General features: G+C 45.3%; 2 protein-coding genes across 3 annotated transcripts in view; both read right to left on the bottom strand.

The window, feature by feature from the left end:
* Window positions 1-12,165, bottom strand: part of ITPK1 (inositol-tetrakisphosphate 1-kinase) — a 129,115-nt gene extending 116,950 nt beyond the window's left edge. The window contains exon 1 of the mRNA XM_080991471.1: window positions 11,206-12,165. Coding sequence (XP_080847597.1) covers window positions 11,206-11,300 — 95 coding nt within the window. The 5' untranslated portion in view covers window positions 11,301-12,165. The remainder of the gene's footprint in view (window positions 1-11,205) is intronic.
* A 4,040-nt stretch (window positions 12,166-16,205) lies between these two features.
* On the bottom strand, window positions 16,206-20,410 carry LOC308459448 (uncharacterized protein). Of its 2 annotated transcripts, none has more exons than XM_080974950.1 (2): window positions 18,208-20,410; window positions 16,206-16,255 (listed from the first exon to the last, which is right to left on the bottom strand). In XM_080974950.1, exon 1 carries the CDS (start codon window positions 19,554-19,556, stop codon window positions 18,513-18,515), a length of 1,044 nt encoding a protein of 347 aa, XP_080831076.1. In that variant the 5' UTR covers window positions 19,557-20,410; the 3' UTR covers window positions 16,206-16,255; window positions 18,208-18,512. The 2 variants fall into 2 exon arrangements, with proteins under 2 accessions (XP_080831076.1, XP_080831075.1); XM_080974949.1 differs by lacking the exon at window positions 16,206-16,255 and adding an exon at window positions 16,286-16,959.
* Between the last annotated feature and the right edge of the window lie 560 nt (window positions 20,411-20,970).

The following is a 20,970-nucleotide window of genomic DNA, read 5'->3' as shown; positions in this document are numbered from 1 at the left end:
TTTGTTTCAAGTGAAACAAACTATAAGCCCAGGCTCACATGCAACACTTAGCTCCAAGGAGAATGGAAACAGCAGGACCAAGAGGAGAATGAAACAGCTGCAATTTTCGCTCTGTATACACCAACGCTTATTCACTTGTGCCAAGCCATAGTCTGAGGTAATGCTACATGCAAAATGCACCATGATGTACATAGTGTACAGAATGCTATACTTCTCTTACCTTTTCCCCAAAGCTATGGAACCACTTTCCCCTACATACTAGACAAACCTGAATTTTAGGAGGAAGGCAAGAACTCTTTCTTGTGAGTCATTTCCTGCAGATGAGGCTAAACTGGCAGATGGCCTGGATTTCAACAACAAACACGCCAACCTTACACCAACCGCATGGGTGTTAAGATTTAGATTTCAGTGAGGTGGGACAACAGGTCAAAAGTAGATGAAGATGGGAAAGCATTTGTAGATTCCTGTATCAGACAAGAATCCGAGACACCAGGATTCAAATCCCCACTTAGAGATGATGCTCATTGGGTGACCTTAAGCCAGTCACTGCCTCTCAGCCTAACCTACCTCAAAGGGTTGCTGTGGGAATTAGAAAAGGAGGAGAACCACATACGTCCCCTGGGGCTCCTTGAAGAAAAGGTGGGGTAAAAATGCAATAAGTAAATATGTAAATGGGCAGCTCCATAAGGTAACTGGGATTCTCCACAAAGGCCATGACACATTACGAGAAAGCAATTAAATTCAGCATTTGGAAAAAATGCTCTGCAATGCACGTTTACTAGCCATGGTGTATATTCCCACTGGATGCAAGAAGCTAGCATAATGCAGACACTGTTAGCTCTCTCACCTATCCTTTGTCACAGAATTTTTAGAATTTCATATTCAACAGCACATACTTAGTTCTTGGCATTGCATAACGCCAACAGCTCACTGTCTGGTTGTTGCAGGGTGTAACGCAATATGCTCCTTCCTCCAAAAGAGAAACAAAAGGGCTGAGGAACATTATATACTCGTGGCATATAAAAGCTATTTGCAGACTTTTATGGGGAGAAAAGGGCAAATCTAAAATATCCCAACCTATTTCTTTGACTTTACGGACAAACCTGTTCTGTGGCCAAGTTAAGCCAGTTCATTTATACAATGTGGTCTTATATGAAGCCACGACAATATTTAACAATATAGAAAGGAACCTCGGAAGCTACCTTATTCAGGCAGCAGACCATAGGTTCATCTAGCTTAGCATCAGGATTTCAGAGGAGGGGGGTCTTTCTCAGTCCTATTTGAGATGCCAGGGAACTGAACCCAGAATCCTCCACTTGAAGAAAACGGCTCCATATACAGTGGTACCTCTGGTTACATACTTAATTCGTTCCGGAGGTCCGTTCTTAACCTGAAACTGATCTTAACCTGAATAACCACTTTAGCTAATGGGGCCACCCGCTGCTGCCACACTGCCGCCACGCAATTTCTGTTCTCATCCTGAAGCAAATTTCTTAACCCGAGGTACTATTTCTGGGTTAGCGGAGTCTATAACCTGAAACGTATGTAACCTGAAGCGTATGTAACCCGAGGTACCACTGTACTTATCGTTCAGCAGCAGAGTGTATAGCTTTGCATGCAAATGGATCTGGGTTCAATCCCTGACATCTTCAGGCAGGACTAGGGAAGACCTTGAAGAAATTATGCAAGTCGTTGTTGACAATACCAAGTTAGATGGATCAGTGGTCTGATTTGGTCCTAGGTTTCGTGTGCGAAGCATGTGCCCTACCACCAAGCTATGGCAGATGTTTATGCTAATGGAGCAGTCAGCAACTGAGGGCCTGTGTCTCAAATCCGGCCAGCTGACCCTATGCTCTCATAATGACTACAGTCATTATGAGCCAGTGTGGTGTAGTGGTTAAGAGCGGTAGATTTGTAATCTGGGGAACTGGGTTCGCGTCTCTGCTCCTCCACATGCAGCTGCTGGGTGACCTTGGGCCAGTCACACTTCTCTGAAGTCTCTCAGCCCCACTCACCTCACAGAGTGTTTGTTGTGGGGGAGGAAGGGAAAAGGAGATTGTTAGCCGCTTTGAGACTCCTTCGGGTAGTGATAAAGCGGGATATCAAATCCAAACTCTTCTTCTTCTACAGAGAAAACATTCCGTTCCGACTAAGCACACAATGGCTGGTTTCAAGAGGAAGGAGGAACAGAGACTCAAGGTTTTTTTTCCTTGCAGTTTCCCTCTCGCTCTCGGCAGGAGCATGACATCAGTCTGTAACTTTCACCCACATCCACCTGCAGTGATCTGGCTAACCTAGACAAGAGCGCAGGGGAAGAAGAGAAATGGACTGTGCCCTTCAGTGCGCTGGCTTCACATTCAGTTCAGATACCAGCCATGGGAAGCTGGCTTATACCAGTATTGTCTATTCTCACTGACTGGCAACGGCCCTCCAGGATTTCACAAAGGGGCCTCTCTCAAACCTACTTGGGGGCTGAACCTAGGACCTTCTGCTTACAAAGCAGATACTCTACCGCTGAGCTGTGGCCCACCCTCCTCATTCAACCACAACACAACTGTAGATCGTTTTTCCGCTTGGAATTCAAACACCCTTATGGCACTTGATGAGAAAACGCATGCTCCACTTATTCCTGCAGCAGTGGCAATTCCAGCCATTTTACTGGTAGGGCTGGGCAATATATCAATATACTATCCAAAACCTGTTTGAAATCCTTATTGTGATATCGATTTCATAATTTTTGTCCTGGCAATATATCAGATGTCAAGGAAATAAAAAACCATCTGACTTTTAGAAGACATCTGAAGGCGGTCCTGTTTATGGAAGTTTTTAATGTCTGGTGTTTTGTCGCATTTTTAATATTCTGGTGGGAGCCGCCCAGAGTGGCTGAGGAAACCCAGCCAGATAGGCGGGGTATATATAATAAATTATCATCATCATCATCATCACAAGTCATGGTGTGCTTTAAGGCAGGGTGATATGTCATCTAAAGCGGGTTTGAAGTCCATATCTTGATATCGGTTTCATAATTTTTGATCTGGAAATATATCGTAAATTATTGGGGGGGTTGCTATGCAAAAATCACAATGCAGGAAAAACCATGAAGCCAGTCAATGCCTCTACAGTACAGTGGTACCTCGGGTTAAGTACTTAATTCGTTCCGGAGGTCCGTTCTTAACCTGAAGCTGTTCTTAACCTGAAGCACCACTTTGGCTAATGGGGTCTCCCGCTGCTGCCGTGCCGCCAGAGCCCGATTTCTGTTCTTATCCTGAAGCAAAGTTCTTAACCTGAAGCACTATTTCTGGCTTTGTGGAGTGCATAACCTGAAGCGTATGTAACCTGAAGCGTATGTAACCCGAAGTACCACTGTAGTTCCATCCTTATTTCAGACATCGTGATGTATCAGTATATCATGATGTTTAGCTGGTGATATATCACCATGTTGAAAACTTGATACCACCCAGCCCTAACTGCCGGTGTTCCGCCCTCCCTCCCATCAACATGCTGCTAAGCTGTGATGGCAATGCACTGCCTCATAGTCGGAGGCAGGAAACTGCAGGAGGGGAGAGAGCTCTTGTGAAGCAGACGCTGAAAGGCTTCGGCCTGCCCATTTGAAAGCTTTTCCTCAGAGAGGTGAGGAAAGAGCTGTCCCCGTGTTAAACCTATTGTACCTCAGCTCCCAAATTAGACTGTAACGTAATAGGTTTCAAAGAGTCATCATCTCTGCTACAGAGATCTTGCTTTGTCACAATTCAAAAGAACTCCATACAGAGGGAAATCAATCCATGCTGAGTATAGTATATTGCAGCGCTCTTTCTCAAAATGATCCCCCTTACCCCCTCTTTTTAAAATAAATAAATAAATAAATAAATAAAAAGTTACGTCTTTGAAATGTTTGGGACAGAGTATTGCTTCCACAGGTATACTGGGGTCCGTCCCCCCCCCCCCTTAGACTCAGCATAACTAATCACTAACTAACTACATGGTACCAATACACACGAAACATTAATTCCCTAGCAGACAATACACAAGTCCCAACCATTTTGCGGAGGGTGTTAAGAACAGCCACCACAGAGCCTTTAAAAAAATAAAATTAAAAAATTATACACAAGGAACTAAAGGTGGCACGATACTTTATCCACACAGCCCTGTGTAGTAGATTAGGCTAAGGCAGCATTCCTCAACCTTGGGTCTCCAGACGTTTGTTGGACTACAACTCCCATCATCCCTGGCCATTGGCCAAGCTGGCAAGGAATGATGGGAGTTGTAGTCCAAAAAAAAAAAAACATCTGTGCACCCAGAGTTGAAGATCACTGGGCTAAGAGATGGAAACTGATTTCAGCATAGCTCACATCTGAAGTCACACGGGTAAGGCTGAGGTGAAAAGCTAACGATTTCAAAATTGTATACAATCGAAAGATTAAAGGTAAAGGTAAAGGGACCCCTGACCATTAGGTTCAGTCGTGGCTGACTCTGGGGTTGCAGCGCACATCTCACTTTATTGGCCGAGGGAGCCGGCATACAGCTTCCGGGTTATGTGGCCAGCATGACTAAGCCACTTCTGGCGAACCAGAGCAGCGCACGGAAACGCCATTTACCTTCCTGCCAGAGTGGTACCTATTTATCTACTTGCACTTTGACGTGCTTTCGAACTGCTAGGTTGGCAGGAGCAGGGACTGAATCAACAGATTACATGAAGCCAATAAAGGACGGTTTTCACTGATCTCTTAAAGCAAACTTAGGGGCAGGCTGCACTAAACTCAAAAAATGAAGTTTCAGAGAGATTTGCATATTTAAGTGTCTGTTATTTATATTCTCCTTGTTTGCTTCTGGAAACACTGATATAACACTAGCATACCAGTCGCGAATGTAATTGTTGCATAAGTATAGAGATGTTCTGTATACAGTAGATAAAAGATTTCAGTAATATGTTTAAGGGCTGGCGATTAGAAAGGATATTATTTTTTTTAAATAACATTATTTTGAAAAGGGCAGTGTTTAACAAAGTGCTTCTGCTAGCGCAGGAGTTTCTGCTTGCATAACAGAACTTATTCTCCCTCTCCTCATGCCCTCCCCAAATCTGTTACCGAGAGTTTGGGGGGAGGACCCAGAATAGATGGGGGCTGCGGGGAGAAGAGAGGAAGGGAAAGTTTCGCTCGCACAGCCAAAAGGCATTGCAATAGCGGAACCACTTCATTGGATACCACCCCCCAAAAAAAAATATTTATAGGCTGCAGAGCCCTCACATGGTGGGCGGTGTATGATAAAATGAGATACATTTGTAATGCTCTTCCATTCTTCCGGAAAAGAGTCATAACTTTCTGCAGATGAGAATAATGACAGGGTGATGGTGTTGTCACATGGTTGCCCTGTAAAACGTGAGCAAAGCATGACAATTCCATGTTAACCACTCGTCCTGGAACCCAACTCTCTAAAATCCATTTCCAATTCTCTACCTACTGGCTCTCCCTTCTGGATAATTTGAGCTCAGGAGGCACTAACACCAAGCATTAAACTCTTAGTATTATGATGCCGGCATTATCAACAAATCTTAGCGCATCAGCATACCAAAACATTTAGTAGCACCATTTCATCCCTACCTTTTAATATAAAACTTGCAAAAATCAAATTAACAGCTAGCACAAGAAACCTCACAGTTCTTAAAACCTGGTTAAGGCAAATACATTAATCCAATCTACAGCTCGTACTCGAGTATTAAAAAGCATCCTAGGGAACAAGAGCCGCTGTTCTTAAACTGTTCTTAAATGGGCTTAATTTTTACTTTGGAATCAAAAATAAACTCTTAACTGGCACGTGGCAAGCACCTGACAGAGAAAAAAACCCCAACTATCTAGTCTCTGCAAGTTCAGGACGGAAAAGGAAAGTTAATGAGAATTCCTGGGAGGATATGCAATATACTTCATAGCTATAAAAACGCTGATTAATGCTGGAGATTGTAATTAGTCTAATTTCTAATGCTTGGCATCTTGTCCCTAGTGTTCGGCACACAATGTGCAATAATTTCTAATCCAGTTTATATCATATACAAGATTCCAACCAATGTTTAATTACTAATTATTTTTATTTATTTATAAGACTTTATAAAATGCAACGTCAAGGTGGTATGTGGTGAAATCATAGAACTTTAAAATCTTAAACTTATAATGTTTATTTATAAAGAAGACTTGTATACCGAAACATCATTTTTTTAAAAAAAAATCCAACATGTTTATAACCATGCAAATATACAATAAAAGCCACATACAAAATATCAAAAAATCATCAGCCAATTATTTTTTTACAGAAGATGCTCTCTTAATTGTCTGCATAAACCTGGCAGCATAGAAAGGTTTTTAGCAAAGGTTTAAAAGTTAAAACAAATGGTGCCCGATGAATCCCTATTGGGTAATCAATAATATACAGAACAAATGACCAACACTGAATCAGATCAATTCTCTAAAAACACTTGGCAGATAAATAAATAAAAATAGAGGGTAGCCTATGAAAAAGCCATGGTGGGAACTTTTCCAGCTGAAGAGCGGGATATAGATGCTGGGGGGACGGACAGAAGTCCAACTTTGGTTCCTTATGCACAATTGACAAAAGAAAACTGAATCTCTCTATAAAACAAAACATAACAACACTCCAAAAGTACAGCCATCATCCTCATGGAGCAATCAGTCAGTGCATCTGGCTGTATACCAGAAGACTCCTGGTTCAAGCCCAACCAGAGACAGCTGTGGGCAGGATTCCTGCATTGCAAGGAGGTTGGACTAGATGACCCCCAGGACCCCTTCCAACTCTACGATTCTATCAAATCAGAACCGGAAGCTGCAATCGACAGGCTGCAAAAAATATTCCTACTGTTTCTGCTAGAAGAGGGCCAAAACACACGATCATCCTCCATATGGTTGGCTGCTCCCCCAATCCCCTCGATTTCTCCTCTCATCCAGTTCATCCAGATTGATTGCCATGACGACAAGTCATGATTTGTGCATGTCAAAGACACTGCGAGCTTGCACTTGGGAATGCAACAGTTGGCTATGCTGCAGTTTTGCAGAGATTGTCTACCAAAACACATTTGTAATAAATAAAAAATCAGTGTAGACATGTGCATGTTATACTTCTGCAAAGATTTGCAAAGAGTACAGTCTTAATCAAAGAGGTTCATACGACCTCGTTGAAAAGTTTCCCCAACTGTGTATCAAAATTGCCTCCATTATTATTTTTTAAAGAGCCTTCTCGGGTAACTTTTCCACAGTATGCTTAAGCTAGTGAGGCTGCTATCGTATTTCCATGTCGAGCTTTCTCTCTGTCCCTAAATTTTCAGGTGCTTGCGGGGGAAACACCAGAGTTGTCAGTAATGTTTTACTTACATAACGCTTCCTGGTATGAAGAACTTGACTTTACAGTTCTTATCTCCGATCTTCCCTACTTAAGAGACAAAGGGACTGAGAAAGCGGCCTGCTTGTTCCTGAGAATTTCGTGACTTCGGTAGGAATTTCAGGCTGGGCCTCCAACCAGGTCAGGAGGTATATATCCAATGTTAACATACCTTTCTTAGATTTTCTATTGCACGTGTTTACAGAAATGAGCAAGGCTCAAAAGCACTTGTGACATCCCACCTGAAAATGCTCTGCAGATGCAGATCGATCGTTCCTTCACAACCCAATGAAGAAGCGTCTCCACCCCCATCATTCTGCCCGGATGCTGAGGTCCAGTGCCGAGGGCCTTCTGGCGGTTCCCTCACTGGGAGAAGCCAAGTTACAGGGAACCAGGCAGAGGGCCTTCTCAGTAGTGGCACCCGCCCTGTGGAACGCCCTCCCACCAGACGTCAAAGAGAACAACAACTACCAGACTTTTAGAAGACATCTGAAGGCAGCCCTGTTTAGGGAAGCTTTTAATGTTTGATGCTTTACTGTATTTTAATATTGTGTTGGAAGCTGCCCAAAGTGACTGGGGAAACCCAGCCAGATGGGCGGGGTATAAATAATAAGTTATTATTATTATTATTATTATTATTATTATTAACCTGCCCTGCTTCTCCTCCATAACAAGCTGGAACCAAAAGCAGCCTGGGAAGAGGAGCTGGTGGTGACAGAAGTAATAAGGAATAAGGGACCATAAGAAGGAGCACTCATCAGCTTTGGGGAAGTAAGATGCAATGGAATCAGGAATCATGCTGAAGATGCAGGTGTTGGGTGCATTGGTCAACTTGTAGTAAGAAACATGGCTGTCTCTGAAGGTGGAGACAGAGCACAGCCATTATAGCTAGTAACATACTGTACTCATGACCCTAAAAGAACTGTGTTGATTGGCATTAGACTGGGCTTTCAAACCATGATTTGGAACCAAGGTTTTGACATGGATCTCCAAACCATGGTTTGGGGCAATCCTGGTTAAATCAAGCCATATTTAGCCATAATATATATGTAACACTAAGCTACTGTTACAGTAAATGATGGAAGAGATAGGAGGGAAATCATTCATAAAAGGGTGCACAAGAACCCACAGTGTGCTGCTCCCTGATCACCAAACCATAGTTTGGAAATTACGGACTGTGACATCTCAGCTGAGCAAAATAAGGGGCTCGTGCAATCACTCTCAATGCAAGTTACATGAGAACTGCTCAGACACTGGAGAAAACCCTACCTACACCTTGAGGAGATGTATGCTTTGATACAGGACATAGAAACATACTGGACAAATTCTAATAAATGGTCAAACTCAATTCATAATATATTCAGCAAAGAGGAGGGACTAGAGGAGGTTTGCTATCTCCTCCAGCTAAAAAACAGGTGGGAATCGTGGAAGAACTCAGGCGGCCACAATGCAACTTTGCATCAAATCTACCATTAACTAGCAGCCAGTTCCACTCCACCACTGCCTCGTTGTCATGCCTGCCCCTTGCTACTGTTTATTAGATGCAACTGGGTTTTAATTGCTTTCCCATATTACGGGGGCTAAACACATCATGGGAGTTTGCAGCACTCCTTGCAAAGTAGCCGGACCCACGGGCTTTGCTATATCCGGAAAGGGACGACTTTTCCCTAGTCTGCTTGCCATCGCTACAGGCCAATGGGGCTGGATTTATACTGTATATACTATTCAAACTTGTCTCGTGTTGCACTTGCTAAAAAGGCTAAGAACTATTACAAGCACCAGCCTCAAAGAGATGAAAGAACCAGATACTAGGTGGACCAAGAGTCTGCCTTGATATAAGGCAGCTTCCGGTGTTTTTAAGTCCACATCATTAAGTGTTCACACTTAAAACAAATAAAAAGAAAGGAAAGGGCTCCATCTGAAATCCCGGAGAGCCCACAGCCTTCCCAATCTGGTGTCCTCCGGCTGTCTTAAACTACAAATCGCAAACATCATTGACACTGCCCATTCTGGTTGGGGCTGACAAGGGTTGCAATCCAAAACATGCAGAACACTGGGTTGGTGCAGGCTGGCATAGACAGTACCAAACTAGATGGACCAATGGTCTCATTCAGCACAAGGCAAGTATTTCTATGTTCTAGGACACGTCGAGTTGCGTAAGTAACCCAAAAGGCTTTCCTTCGACTTGGGAGGACATAAAATTCCTTCGGCATACCCTCATAGGGCACTCTGTTCACACAGCTAGGATCTGCTCAGGTTCCCAGATGCTCACATCTAGTTGAATATCTTCCCCTCCATAAACTTGTGATGCAGCAGGAGGGGGAACAACACCGACTATCCCCAGAATTTTGCCAGGGCCTTGCAAAAAGCACCGAGGAAGTTCATGCATTGCATTTGGAGACAAAAAGACTTGGAGATACTGCTTAGACAGTATAGTCAAACAGATGAAATCTCTCCCTTTTTCTTTCTTTTTTGTTAAAGGAGCAAAGAAAGTACCCTTGGATTAGCAACACGGTCAGAATGTTGTCTGGGTGTTTAAGAATAAAGACTTGATTGTTCTCGCTTGCTTTTAACTTAAAATATTATCTGGAATATTTGATTTGGGGAATTCAGGTCAAGACAAGGGTAATAAGCAGCACAGAACAGTGGCTGGATAGAGCTGCAGCCACACATAACAGAAGTCATGGAAAACGGCCACCTTTGAAAAACAACTTCTTACAGCTGGCAAAAAATAAAATAAAATAGTGTTTAACCATTCAAGAAGTCTCCCAAATAGCCGTATGAAACCCCCCACTGTCTTCAGCGAGACCACTATATAACTCAACCTTGTGTTATATACCAAGACAATCGGCTCATTCATTTCTTCAGTTCTTAGTAGCCTGAACCATTATGTTACCATTTTGGTTCTCAACCCAAAGCAAGAGCCTGTCTTGCTTTCCCCATTCATAAGTCCTAGAAGTCTTTGAACAGGAGCATGCAAATGTAGGTTTAATCGAACTCCCAAACAGCAAAGCAAAGAGAGACCCTTAAGTGCCTTTCACATTCTTTAGGTTTCTGCAAAAAGGCTCTTGCAACGTTTAGGCCCATCTTGGCTTGGGAGAGAACCCTTTCCACGGCTGCACTTTCCAAAGGAGAAGGGAGATGAGGCTGTCATTGCAAAAAGATGCTTGGTCCAGGAAGGCAAAACTGAGTGAGGCAGTGTATTAGTTATTCAGATGTATGTGGCTCGCTCCATTACAGAGCTTACCAACATTCTGTCATTTTTGCCTATTCCAGTGTTTAGGAAACTGCCTCGGTGGACCAGTTTACCTACGAGAGCATTTACGCCGCAGGAAATTCGCAAGCAACAACAAGCGTGGCTGCAACTTTCCTCAATATGTTATTCAGGAACCTTGCACATGTCTACATAATCCCCAAAGCCGCACATTATACCCCATCTGTTTTTGGTGAATCAGGAGAGGGGTGGGGTGGGGTGGGGTGGAGAGGAAGCCAAGCAAATTATAAGCTTTTCACATCATCATGGCTTTGGGCACTTTCCCTTTTTTTTCACCTTGATCAGGGTGTTGTTATGATTTGTAAGGCTGGATTTCCCAACTGGCAATTACCGAGGTTCTAAGCCAAGCTGCACTGTGCAACTGCTCCTTCAATTTGCTCACCAGACGATGATGATTAAGGAGCAAGAGGCCCGTCACATCCACATCCTCGGGAGAAGGGAGGGATGCTCAAGTGCCAAGTTAAAGAAGAGTCCCAGAGAAAAGGGAAAGGAAGGTTCTTTTGTCACAAACACACACATAGCATAATAAACCGCCGATCCTCGCTCCTTACCTGCAAAGCTCTGCGAACGCCTGGAAATTCAGCTTCTTGATTTTCTTCTCGCTCAGCCAATAGCCAACCCTTTTCCCTTTCAGAAACGTCTGCATCTTCCCTTCCACTTGCACCCTGGAGCAAGTTATTCTTTTGAAAAAAAGAAGAGGAGCAGGAGGGTGCGTGCGCGTCGGGAAAGGCACCCCGTATGCAAAAAGGAAAAAGATGCAGGCACTCACTTGGAAATCTGCATATATCTCTATATATGCACGCGCGTGTCTGTCTCTACAGGACACCCATTCAGTCTTTCTCGGGTGCCTGGGCACTCTGGAGGGGGAGGGGAAGGGCAGGTCTCTAAGCTTCCTGCTTCACATCTATTTGGGATTTCGCTCCTTTTAAGCAGCAGGACCCCTGGAGAGGGAGGCGGGGATGGCCAGGGAGGGAAATCTCTCAGCAGCCATCCGGAAACTTCGCCCCGCCAAAGGGCTTCTTGCAGGGCTCAGATCCTCCAGCAGCAGCAGCAGCAAGTTGGGTGCAACCCTTTTCTGCAGGCCCCTCGGCGGCGAGGCGAATCCCGGAAGGCTCCGAGGCGACGGGAAGAGCCTCTCCGGCTTCTCCTTCCTCCCCTGCCCGTTTTATAATGGAGCAGGCGCCGAGGCGGAGGCGGAGGCTAGCTGCTGCTTGCTTGCCGCCGCCTCCCGCCTCCCGCCTCCCAGGAGCCGCGATGGCCCGAGGCGGCGGGAACCCGGAGCCTGGACGGGAAAGACCCGGGCGAAGCTGGCGAGTCTCCGGAGCCTCCTTGCTGCGCGGCTGCTTGCAAAGCCTTCTCCGCCTGCCCGCTATTCGCCGCCGCCGCCGCCGCTTCCACTTCCTCCCGCGACGCCGGTCTCCTCCTCTCGCCGCCCCCGGCCAGCAGCGAAAGGTTGGGGGGCGCCGGGAGGACACGCCCTCCAGCGGGGGCTCAGCTGGGCCGGAGAGCCCGGGGACGCGGCCGGCCTCCGCAAGGGGAAACCAGCTCGCCTCGCTTCGGATCGACGTCGCCGGAGCCAAAGGGGGAAGGAGAAGGGAAGGAAGGAAACGGGGCCCGGGAATCGACGGCGCCGGCAGGGGGCAGCGCTGCGCGGACAGCGGCGGCCGCCGCGTGCCGCTTCCTCGGATGAAACCCCCGCGGAGGTCACCGGGGGCTGCTCGCCCGGCACGGGCAGACTTTTAAAAGAGACCCCGGTGCCTCCCCTCGCCACCTCTGCGGAGGATTCCTGTGTTCTGCTTGGCCCCCCCCCCCCCCAGGTGGCGAGGGTGCCTCTGAGCTCGTGCAGAGCGGCTCTTCTTCTCCCACTGTGGCATCACATGGGCATGGCCAGGATTTATTTTATGGGGTGGGGGCAGGCTTTATGTTGGGGGGCAGAAGCGAGTTATCTCATACCCTCCCACATTTCTCTGATGAAAATAGGGACGTCCCATGCCATCATCATAATTTTATTATTTATACCCCACCCATCTGACTGGGTTGCCCCAGCCACTCTGGACGGCGTCCAACATATATCAAAACATATCAAAACATTAAGCAAATTTAAAAAAAACAACACTTCCCTATACAGAGCTGCCTTCAGACAGCTTGTGGGTCGGATAACTCCATACCCTCCAACATTTATTCTATAAAAATAGGGGAGGCCTAAGGAAAAGGGGACATTTCAGGATCAAATCAGAAACTGGGACGGCTTCTGTAAATCGGGGACTGTCCCTGGAAAATAGGAATACTTGGAGGGTCTTTTATCTGCAACGCAGTTGGTCAATAATCAAGTATTTTCATTTATTTACTTGGTTTGGGGGACCGCTGTTCCCCAACCCCCACCCCGCTACGCCCATGTGACAGGAAGCAAGTTCAGATAGATTACATACACACACACTCGCCCTGAGGGCCGTGAAGTACTATTGACTCACCCCAATTTTAGACAAACCATGTGTGGAGCATGAGACTCTTAATCTCAGGGCATAGGCATAGCCAGGGGGCAAGTGCACCCCCTCACAAAAGTCCTGCCCCCTCCAACAAAAATTCTGGCTATGACCAAGGTCGTGGGTTCAAGCCCCATGTAGGCAAAAAGATTCCTGCATTGTAGCAGCTTGGACAAGATGACCCTCGTGGTCCCTTCTATGATTCTTTGAGATGCCTCCTCTTAATAAAATACATGTGTACCATTGACTCCCCCCAATTATAGACAAACCATGCCTCCTGGAAAGAGTAACTGGGGGGCAGGGTGCCAACTTGAATAAAATATTGGGGATCCCAGGTAAGCCCTGCCCCACATAATCGCACACACACCATTTGAATGGCAGTGTCGATCAACTTGAGGGGAAGGAATGACCTCAAATATTTTACAGGGAACTGCTACAGGGAAGCTGGCAGAGGGCCTTCTTGGTAGTGGCCCCCACCCTGTGGAACCCCCTCCCACTGTCACCCTACAAAGGAGATCTGGAAATAACGCTGGTCCTTTTTAGCCAAATAAAGACATGCAGTATTGTGGAAAGAGCAGGCGAAGGTCAGTTGTGTATCAGAAACATGATCTGGGACAGAGGATGGGAGCATAGCTGTGTGTGTGCTGGGAGTTCTGACGTACTTCCTGGGCCAGGACATTCACCTGGGTCCCAGGTCATGACACCCAGGTATCACCATCAGATGTCAAACAGATAAACAACTATTTGGCTTTTAGAAGACATCTGAAGGCAGCCCTGTTCAGGGAAGTTTTTAATGGTTGATGTTTTACTGTGTTTTTAATATTTTGCTGGGAGCCGCTCAGAGTGGCTGAAGCAACCCAGTCAGATAGGTGGCATATAAATATTATTATTATTATTATTATTATTAGGGTCCAAATAGAACTTGTCCCCTAGGATTTGATGCTGAGGAGGTTCATTAAGAGGTCCAAGCACACACATAAACACACCAGTTCCACACTGTGTAACAGCAGCTGCTTCGAAGCATGTGCAGAGTGCAGAATCAGTGCCAGACGTCAGCATCCTCAAGCACGTGCCTACACATCAGCAATTGGGGGAGGGCACCAGTCCTTTTACTGTTGCTGCCTGCTTACCTGTCCTTTCCTAATCTAGAGGGGGAGTGCAGTGGAATGAGGGCAACCTGCTCCTACCCACTAATTGCACTGGCTGTCAGTTTCCGGGCCCAATTCAAAATGCTGGTGCTGAACTATCAAGCCTTACACAACTCGGGACCTCAATACCTTAAGGACCGCCTCTCCCCATACAAAGTGACCTGGGACTCAGCTACATTGGCAAAGAAAAAACACTTTATCTGTTTTGTTTATGCATTCTAACACTGTGACACCAGATGGCGCTGTAGAGTTCCGTGTTTTGCTTACCCAATTTCTCATACAAAGTTAGCAACGCGTTTAACTTAAACGTTTCTTTGATGTGTCCAGCCCCAGCCCTAGGCCCTGCAATTGTCATCTGAGGCCCTTCTCTATTTCCCCTCTCCTCAAGAGGTTCAGAGGGTAGCAACACGAGAATGGGCCTTTTCTGTGGTGGCTCCCCATCAATGGAATGCTCTCCCCAGAGAGGCTTGCCTGGCACCGTCATTACATGTCTGTAGGCGTCAGGAGAAAACATTCCTCTTTTCCCAGGTCTTCAGTCATTCTATGACCTGTTCAATGTAGGAGACAGAACCTGTTCTTTTTAGTTATTTTTTTATTGTGGTTTTATTCTTATGCTGCGTAAATTGTGTTCTCAATGTTGGGCACCGTCCTGGGATCTTTAGAGAAATTGAATAAAAAAATAATTTGCTCTTTCTCCAAGGCGGTGGTGGGGATTGGGCTGAGATGCAGAAGGAGTGTGGCAGCGGACACATACACACACCTTTAAAAGTAGCATCCGAACCAGTCGTGTATTGTAACTTTTTTCAGGTCACATTCCTTGCAGACACCACAAGGCCAGAGGCAAATTTGGGCAATGAATGCGAATTTCATCTTTCTAAAATTCTCTCTCCACATCACATCCCAAAAATTCTACTCCAAACTCTGGCTTTGTCTGTTGGGGGGGGGGGGCAAGCCCATTTTTTTGTATTGCACCAAGCCCCTTTAATCCTTTGTTCTCTTAATGAAAGCTAGCCTGGCTTATAGTTTAACGTTTACTGGATCCAGGATTTGGAAGAATCATCACACCCAAGCTTAACTCCGCCAAACCGTAACAATATTTTATTATATTGTAAATGCCTTGTAGGAAGCAATTAATAAATGAAATGATGGGGAAAGGTGGGGGGAGGTTTTCAACACCTCCTGAAACATGATGTGAAGTAAGGCGGTGAAATGTCTTTGATCAGGTGCAGAGTTACTTTTATTACCCCATTCAGTCTTAAAATTATAGCCAATGCCAAGGTGTAACTATTAGTATGTAAAGCCCTCAACAGCTTAAGATCAGTTAACTTGCAGGATCACTTACAGGTGCCACGTAATACTCCTTCCACACTTATAGAAAACAATCTGTTTGTGTGGCAGTACCCCACACTTTGGAACTCCCTGCCTATTGATATCAGACAGGTGCCTTCACTGTACTCTCTTCAGTGCCTGCTTTAAATTTTTTTTTATATTATTCTTATTATGTTATTCATACCTTGCCCATCTGCCATCTGGCTGGGTTTCCACAGCCACTCTGAAAGGCAAGCCTAATAATAATAATAATAATAATAATAATAATAATTTATTATTTATACCCCGCCCAGCCACCCTGGACGGCTTCCAAAAAATATATTAAAATACTGTAATACATCAAAGCCTAAGCAGACACATAGACGTTTGCATGTTTTAATCTTATTTTAGTTACTGCTGATTTTAATAATCTTTTAACACATATTTTTGACTTGGTTTTTATCAACAATTTTCATTGTTTTATTTTATACAGTCAAGCAGTATATAGATTTTGTTAAATAAATAAATAAACAAGAGGAATAAGGGGAAATGCTATATTCTGTTTTTATTTAAAAAGAATCTCTGAATGTTCTTGCTTCATTTTTAATTTGAATTTATTCTTCTCATCGTAATTCATGTAAACGCCTTGGAGATTTCCTTTTCTATCAAACAGTAGATACAAAAATTGGTGAGAATAGCATATATCAGAGGTTTACAACTTTTTTGAGTCTCATGGCTCCTTTGACCAAGTACATTCTTTCTGCAGCTCCCCTGGGGGAAAATGTGTTCCGGAAGCCTCAGAAGCCCAGTTATGTCACCCCTTGCGTGCAAAGCTGGCAGCCCCTCACCTCTTTTCCAACACCCTCCCTTGTCAAGTGTTTGCTCAGCCCCCTCTCCTCTCCTCTGGCCAGCCCTAGAGGCAGCATTTGCCTGGGGAGCTTGTAGCCAGGACTGCTGCAATAAACAGCCACGCAAGCCTTTTGGAGGCAGAGATGCGATAAGGCATCAGAGGAGGGAGGAAAGGAAAGAGGGACAGAGGCCAGTGTTGCCCGTGGCAGCCCTGAGCATCATTCAAGGCACCCCTGGCATACATGCATAAAATTGGGGAACACTGCTTGCAAAAAATGTACACATTAGCAAAACAACATGTACAGTGTAATACAAAGAATGCTAAAATGCTAACAAATTTTCATGAGGATCTTCTGTAAACAAGATATGCAAACTGATGCAGGAATGTGGCAGACGTAGACGGGGAGAAGGAGAAACAGAGTAAAACTGAAATGGATAGATTTCTCCATAGCTGAGCATGTGCTCCTCTCATTTCCTCCTGCAGCCTGCTATTACACTTCCGGTGGCCGGCAGTGCCCTAGCAGGAAACAGATCCAAAGATGCTGAGTTAGGTGCTGCTGAGTCACAAAACTGGGTGTGACTCACTAACAGTACTAAGCTGGCAGTTTCTGGCTCCATTTCTTCCAGGAATGAAAGGGTACGAATAGGGAAAGTTGGTGGAAGGCAGGTGATGGAACATTGTGATAAGCCTCATGCATGTGGAAGAAGCCCTGGAGGTGCTGTCTGCATTAAGGGGGAAGTCAAGGCCCAACTTTTCTATGGAATACAGGACGTGAGTGGCAGCAGTTCACACAGAGCTTCCCAAGGCAGGAGTGTGAAAATGCCATTGTGCTTTTTCTACACATGGTGCTTAGTGGCCAGGCTACATCCAACTAAATCCCCCTCAAGAGGAGACACATTGAAATCAATGCAGCTTAGGCCACATTCACACCATACCTTTAAAGCACTATAATAAAACACTTTGAACGGTCATGGCTTCCCGTCCTGTTCCCCTCGCAGAGCTACACTTCTCAAGAGTTCCCTGTCAAGAGAGATTGATTGTTAAACCACTCTGGAAAGGGGAAAGGGGTTCTCCAAATACAGTGGTGACTCAAGTTACAGACGCTTCAGGTTACATACGCTTCAGGTTACAGACTCCGCCAACCCAGAAATAGTACCTCGGGTTAAGAACTTTGCTTCAGGATGAGAACAGAAATCGTGCAGTGGCGGCGCAGCAGCAGCAGGAGGCCCCATTAGCTAAAGTGGTGCTTCAGGTTAAGAACAGTTTCAGGTTAAGAACAGACCTCCAGAACAAATTAAGTTCTTAACCCGAGGTACCACTGTAACTCTCAGCACCAGGGCCGGCTCAAGACATTTTGGCACCTGAGGCGAACCACAAAATGGCGCTCCTCTCCCTGCCAGGGAAGAAGGGGCAAGTGAAAATCTACATCATGAACAAGGCAGGAATAAAGATCTGCATCGGGATCTGCTGCGCCTGTGCCTCCTGCCGCCTGAAGCGTTGGCTGCACCTTGCCTAGTGGGTGAGCCAGCGCTGCTCAGCACCCTTAACAAACCACTGCTCCCAGAATTCTTTGGGGGAAGTCATGGCTGTTTAAAGCAACTGCATGGTGCTTTAAATGTAAGGCATGAGTGTGGCCTAGTCATATTCGTTAATTTCAATGGGTCTACTCTGAGTATTACTTGGATATCGACCTAGCCCGTTCCCCGTAGGGCTAGATACAGGGTTTTTTGGAGAGAGTCAGTTTAAAAGGATTAGAGGGGTCACCTTTGCACGTCCAACTGCCTTCAGACTTCTTCAAACAGGAGTGATGAATCCAGGGGGTCACCTCAGCTACCTTCACCGCTGTTGGAGTAGAGAGCAAGACGGTGTAAGGCCCACGCCACTTAGGTGCAAGTGGATCACGTTTCCACTCTTTCACCCATACGCTATCGCCAGCCTGGAACTGATGAATCGGCTCGGCAATGCTGCACGGCGTGCGCTCGAGGGCCCACCTGTTAAGAGAAACAAAAAAAACACGGGAGAGAGATTGCACTTGTCCCTGTGTCACATGGTCTCCTATTTGTTTGAGGTCAGCTGGAATATCCTGAACAAAGGAGGGTGGCCTCTAAGGGGCGGTAGTCTTGCTTCACTGCTATGGCCAGCATTACCATATTTTCCTTCTGCCACTTCTTCTTCTCTTGTTTCTCAGCCTCATCCCTATTCCGATAAACTCGGCGTGCAATGGCCATAATTTGGCTCATCAGCATCCCTTCCCATCCTTCTGATTTCTGAATTTTCTTACGAATGTCAGAAGCGCACTGGGCCACAAATGTAGCAGTAATCATTCTGCTGTTTTCAGGGGCTTCAGGGTCAAAAGGAGTCCATATACAATAGGCTTCCTGCAGCCTCTCTAAAAAGCCTCCCTGTAACTTCTGTAATAGTTCTCTAGGACTTGGATGTACAGGGGTTTGGGGTGGGCAATCAGTTGTTCCACTAAAGGAGACTGTAGATGGAGGTCTACTGGGACTCACAGGTGGAACAACCACTTCTGCTTGGGCTTTATTATAGGACTCCAATGCCTCCTGAAGATATTTATCATAATCTATCAAGGAATCAAGCTCGGTGACTCCAGCTCCATTATTCGTTCCACTTTCTTGCCTTGGGGTTACAACTGGTGGAGTGTTTGGATTAGGCTCCCCTCGACGTGGCGCATAGGGTGGAGGTGGAAGCACCTCTTCCTCTGGTCCCTCAAAAATGGGTTTGAGTTTATTTGACAAGATTCCTTTCCTAACTTCGGCTTTTACAGCCAATAATTTGCATCGTTGGACTTTGCATTCCCTTATCCATGGAGTATTATTATTTAATGTGCTCAGCCAAGAGTCTATATATGAAAATTGTTCTGGGCACCCTCCAGTTTCTTTGGTGATGTTGGACCAAAGTTTGCTTGCTAAATTTATATCAAAAGTTCCTTGGGGCGGCCATCCAGTATTTTGTTTCGGCCAGTCTAATTCACATAACGTTCTCAAGCGCTCTGGCGTCATTTTGACTCCATATGCTCCTGAGAAGGCTTTCTTAAAATTATTTAACATACATTCAAGAGGTGTATTTCCCCCCTTTGAACCTCCAACTCCCATTGTATGGCCCTGTGAAGTATCCACTCAGTCACTCACACACTCGCTTCGTGGGGTTCCTTGCCCAGTGAAGTCGCCTTACTGGGAAACGAAGTAGTACCCACTCCACACTCAGGTCAGCTACAGACTGTACTTTCTCACACATACAATGCGCTGGATACTTCACCACACTCTACCTCCCAATCTTTCCCTTTTCCTCCACCAGACCGCCATCTGATGTACCCAACCACCTAGCGTACTCAGTTCCTCCTTACTGAGACGCAGAAGTTTGATCAAGACTTCTCTTCCTCCCAATTAATTGGAGGGCCTCAACCCCTTGTGCACTTACCCTTAGCTGGTTCCCTGTTTATTTCTCTGGTTACCCCCGGTCCATCGCCGTTAGTGAGCAGGGTATCAGACAGACGAGACTTCTGCGTTCCCCTGGAAAAAAATGTTCCAGTGCACGCTGGGTAAGCAGGTAGTGGTCCTCCCTCTTGTACCCTGCCCGCTAAGGCGAAGGGGCTGCGTTCCAGCAGACCACTTATCCGAGTCACAGAGGCACCATAAAATGTAGCACCCTGCTTGTGGTTAACGCTTAGCTGGAATGAAATATTCAACGCAGCAATAGAGAAATTAAAATAATAATTTATTTGTCAGACAAATAAATGAGAGACACAGTGGTATACGGTTACCAAAGCTCTGCCCACTCCAGCCCTGATGGCCAGCACTTATATTTCCTCAGCACAGCCCCCTTGCTCCTCCTTTGGCTGCCTCTGTCCAATCAGCCTGGTTGAAATTCCTATTGGCTGTTTGCTAGAACCAATCATAAAAGATACACCCATTTCCTATTACCTTTTATGGGAGACAAAGAGCTATATCTCCTTCTATCCATAAATGGCAGACAAGTAGCCATATATCTTACATTTGCCTTGACAAGGCACCTCAATTACCAGATCATCTTTGCCCTGTTGCCCTATTGCCCTATTACCCCTTCACTCCAAAACAGATGGCTAAAACAGATGGCTCATGGTTTTAATTTTTATCTTAAACAGAGATCTTGGGTTCACCTTCTCACACACCATCAATGAAATAAGAATCTAACATAATAATCTAACATTTCTTACTTTCTAAATCCTTTGCATAATTACATTAAGCCAATATATTTCATACATTAACATATATAGCTTTTTAGAAGGAAAGGAACTTAGTAAAAACAGTTTCCAAAAGCAACCCCTTAAATTTACACCCCCCTTTCAAGCCAGCTGCTGTTCCTATTAGCTCTTGCCCTTTAACCTTATGAAAATATGGCTCAAGTCTAATGGGAGGCACCTAGTATTATTTTCTGTTAAACAATAAAGCTCACTATTTACCAACTCTTAATTGTGTTTTTGCAGCTTGATTGTATTCTGTAATTTGTATGGTCAGTATGACCTTTTGC

This window comes from Podarcis pityusensis (genome assembly GCF_964106645.2).
Source record: "Podarcis pityusensis genome assembly, chromosome: 1".
NCBI lineage: Eukaryota > Metazoa > Chordata > Lepidosauria > Squamata > Lacertidae > Podarcis > Podarcis pityusensis.
Note: the sequence above shows the minus strand (reverse complement) of the source record. Positions and strands in the feature narration are given on the sequence as shown.

Coding starts and splice junctions, on each gene's coding strand:
- LOC308459448 (XM_080974950.1), bottom strand. CDS start 19,556: ATGGGAGTTGGAGGTTCAAAGGGGGGAAATACACCTCTTGAATGTATG.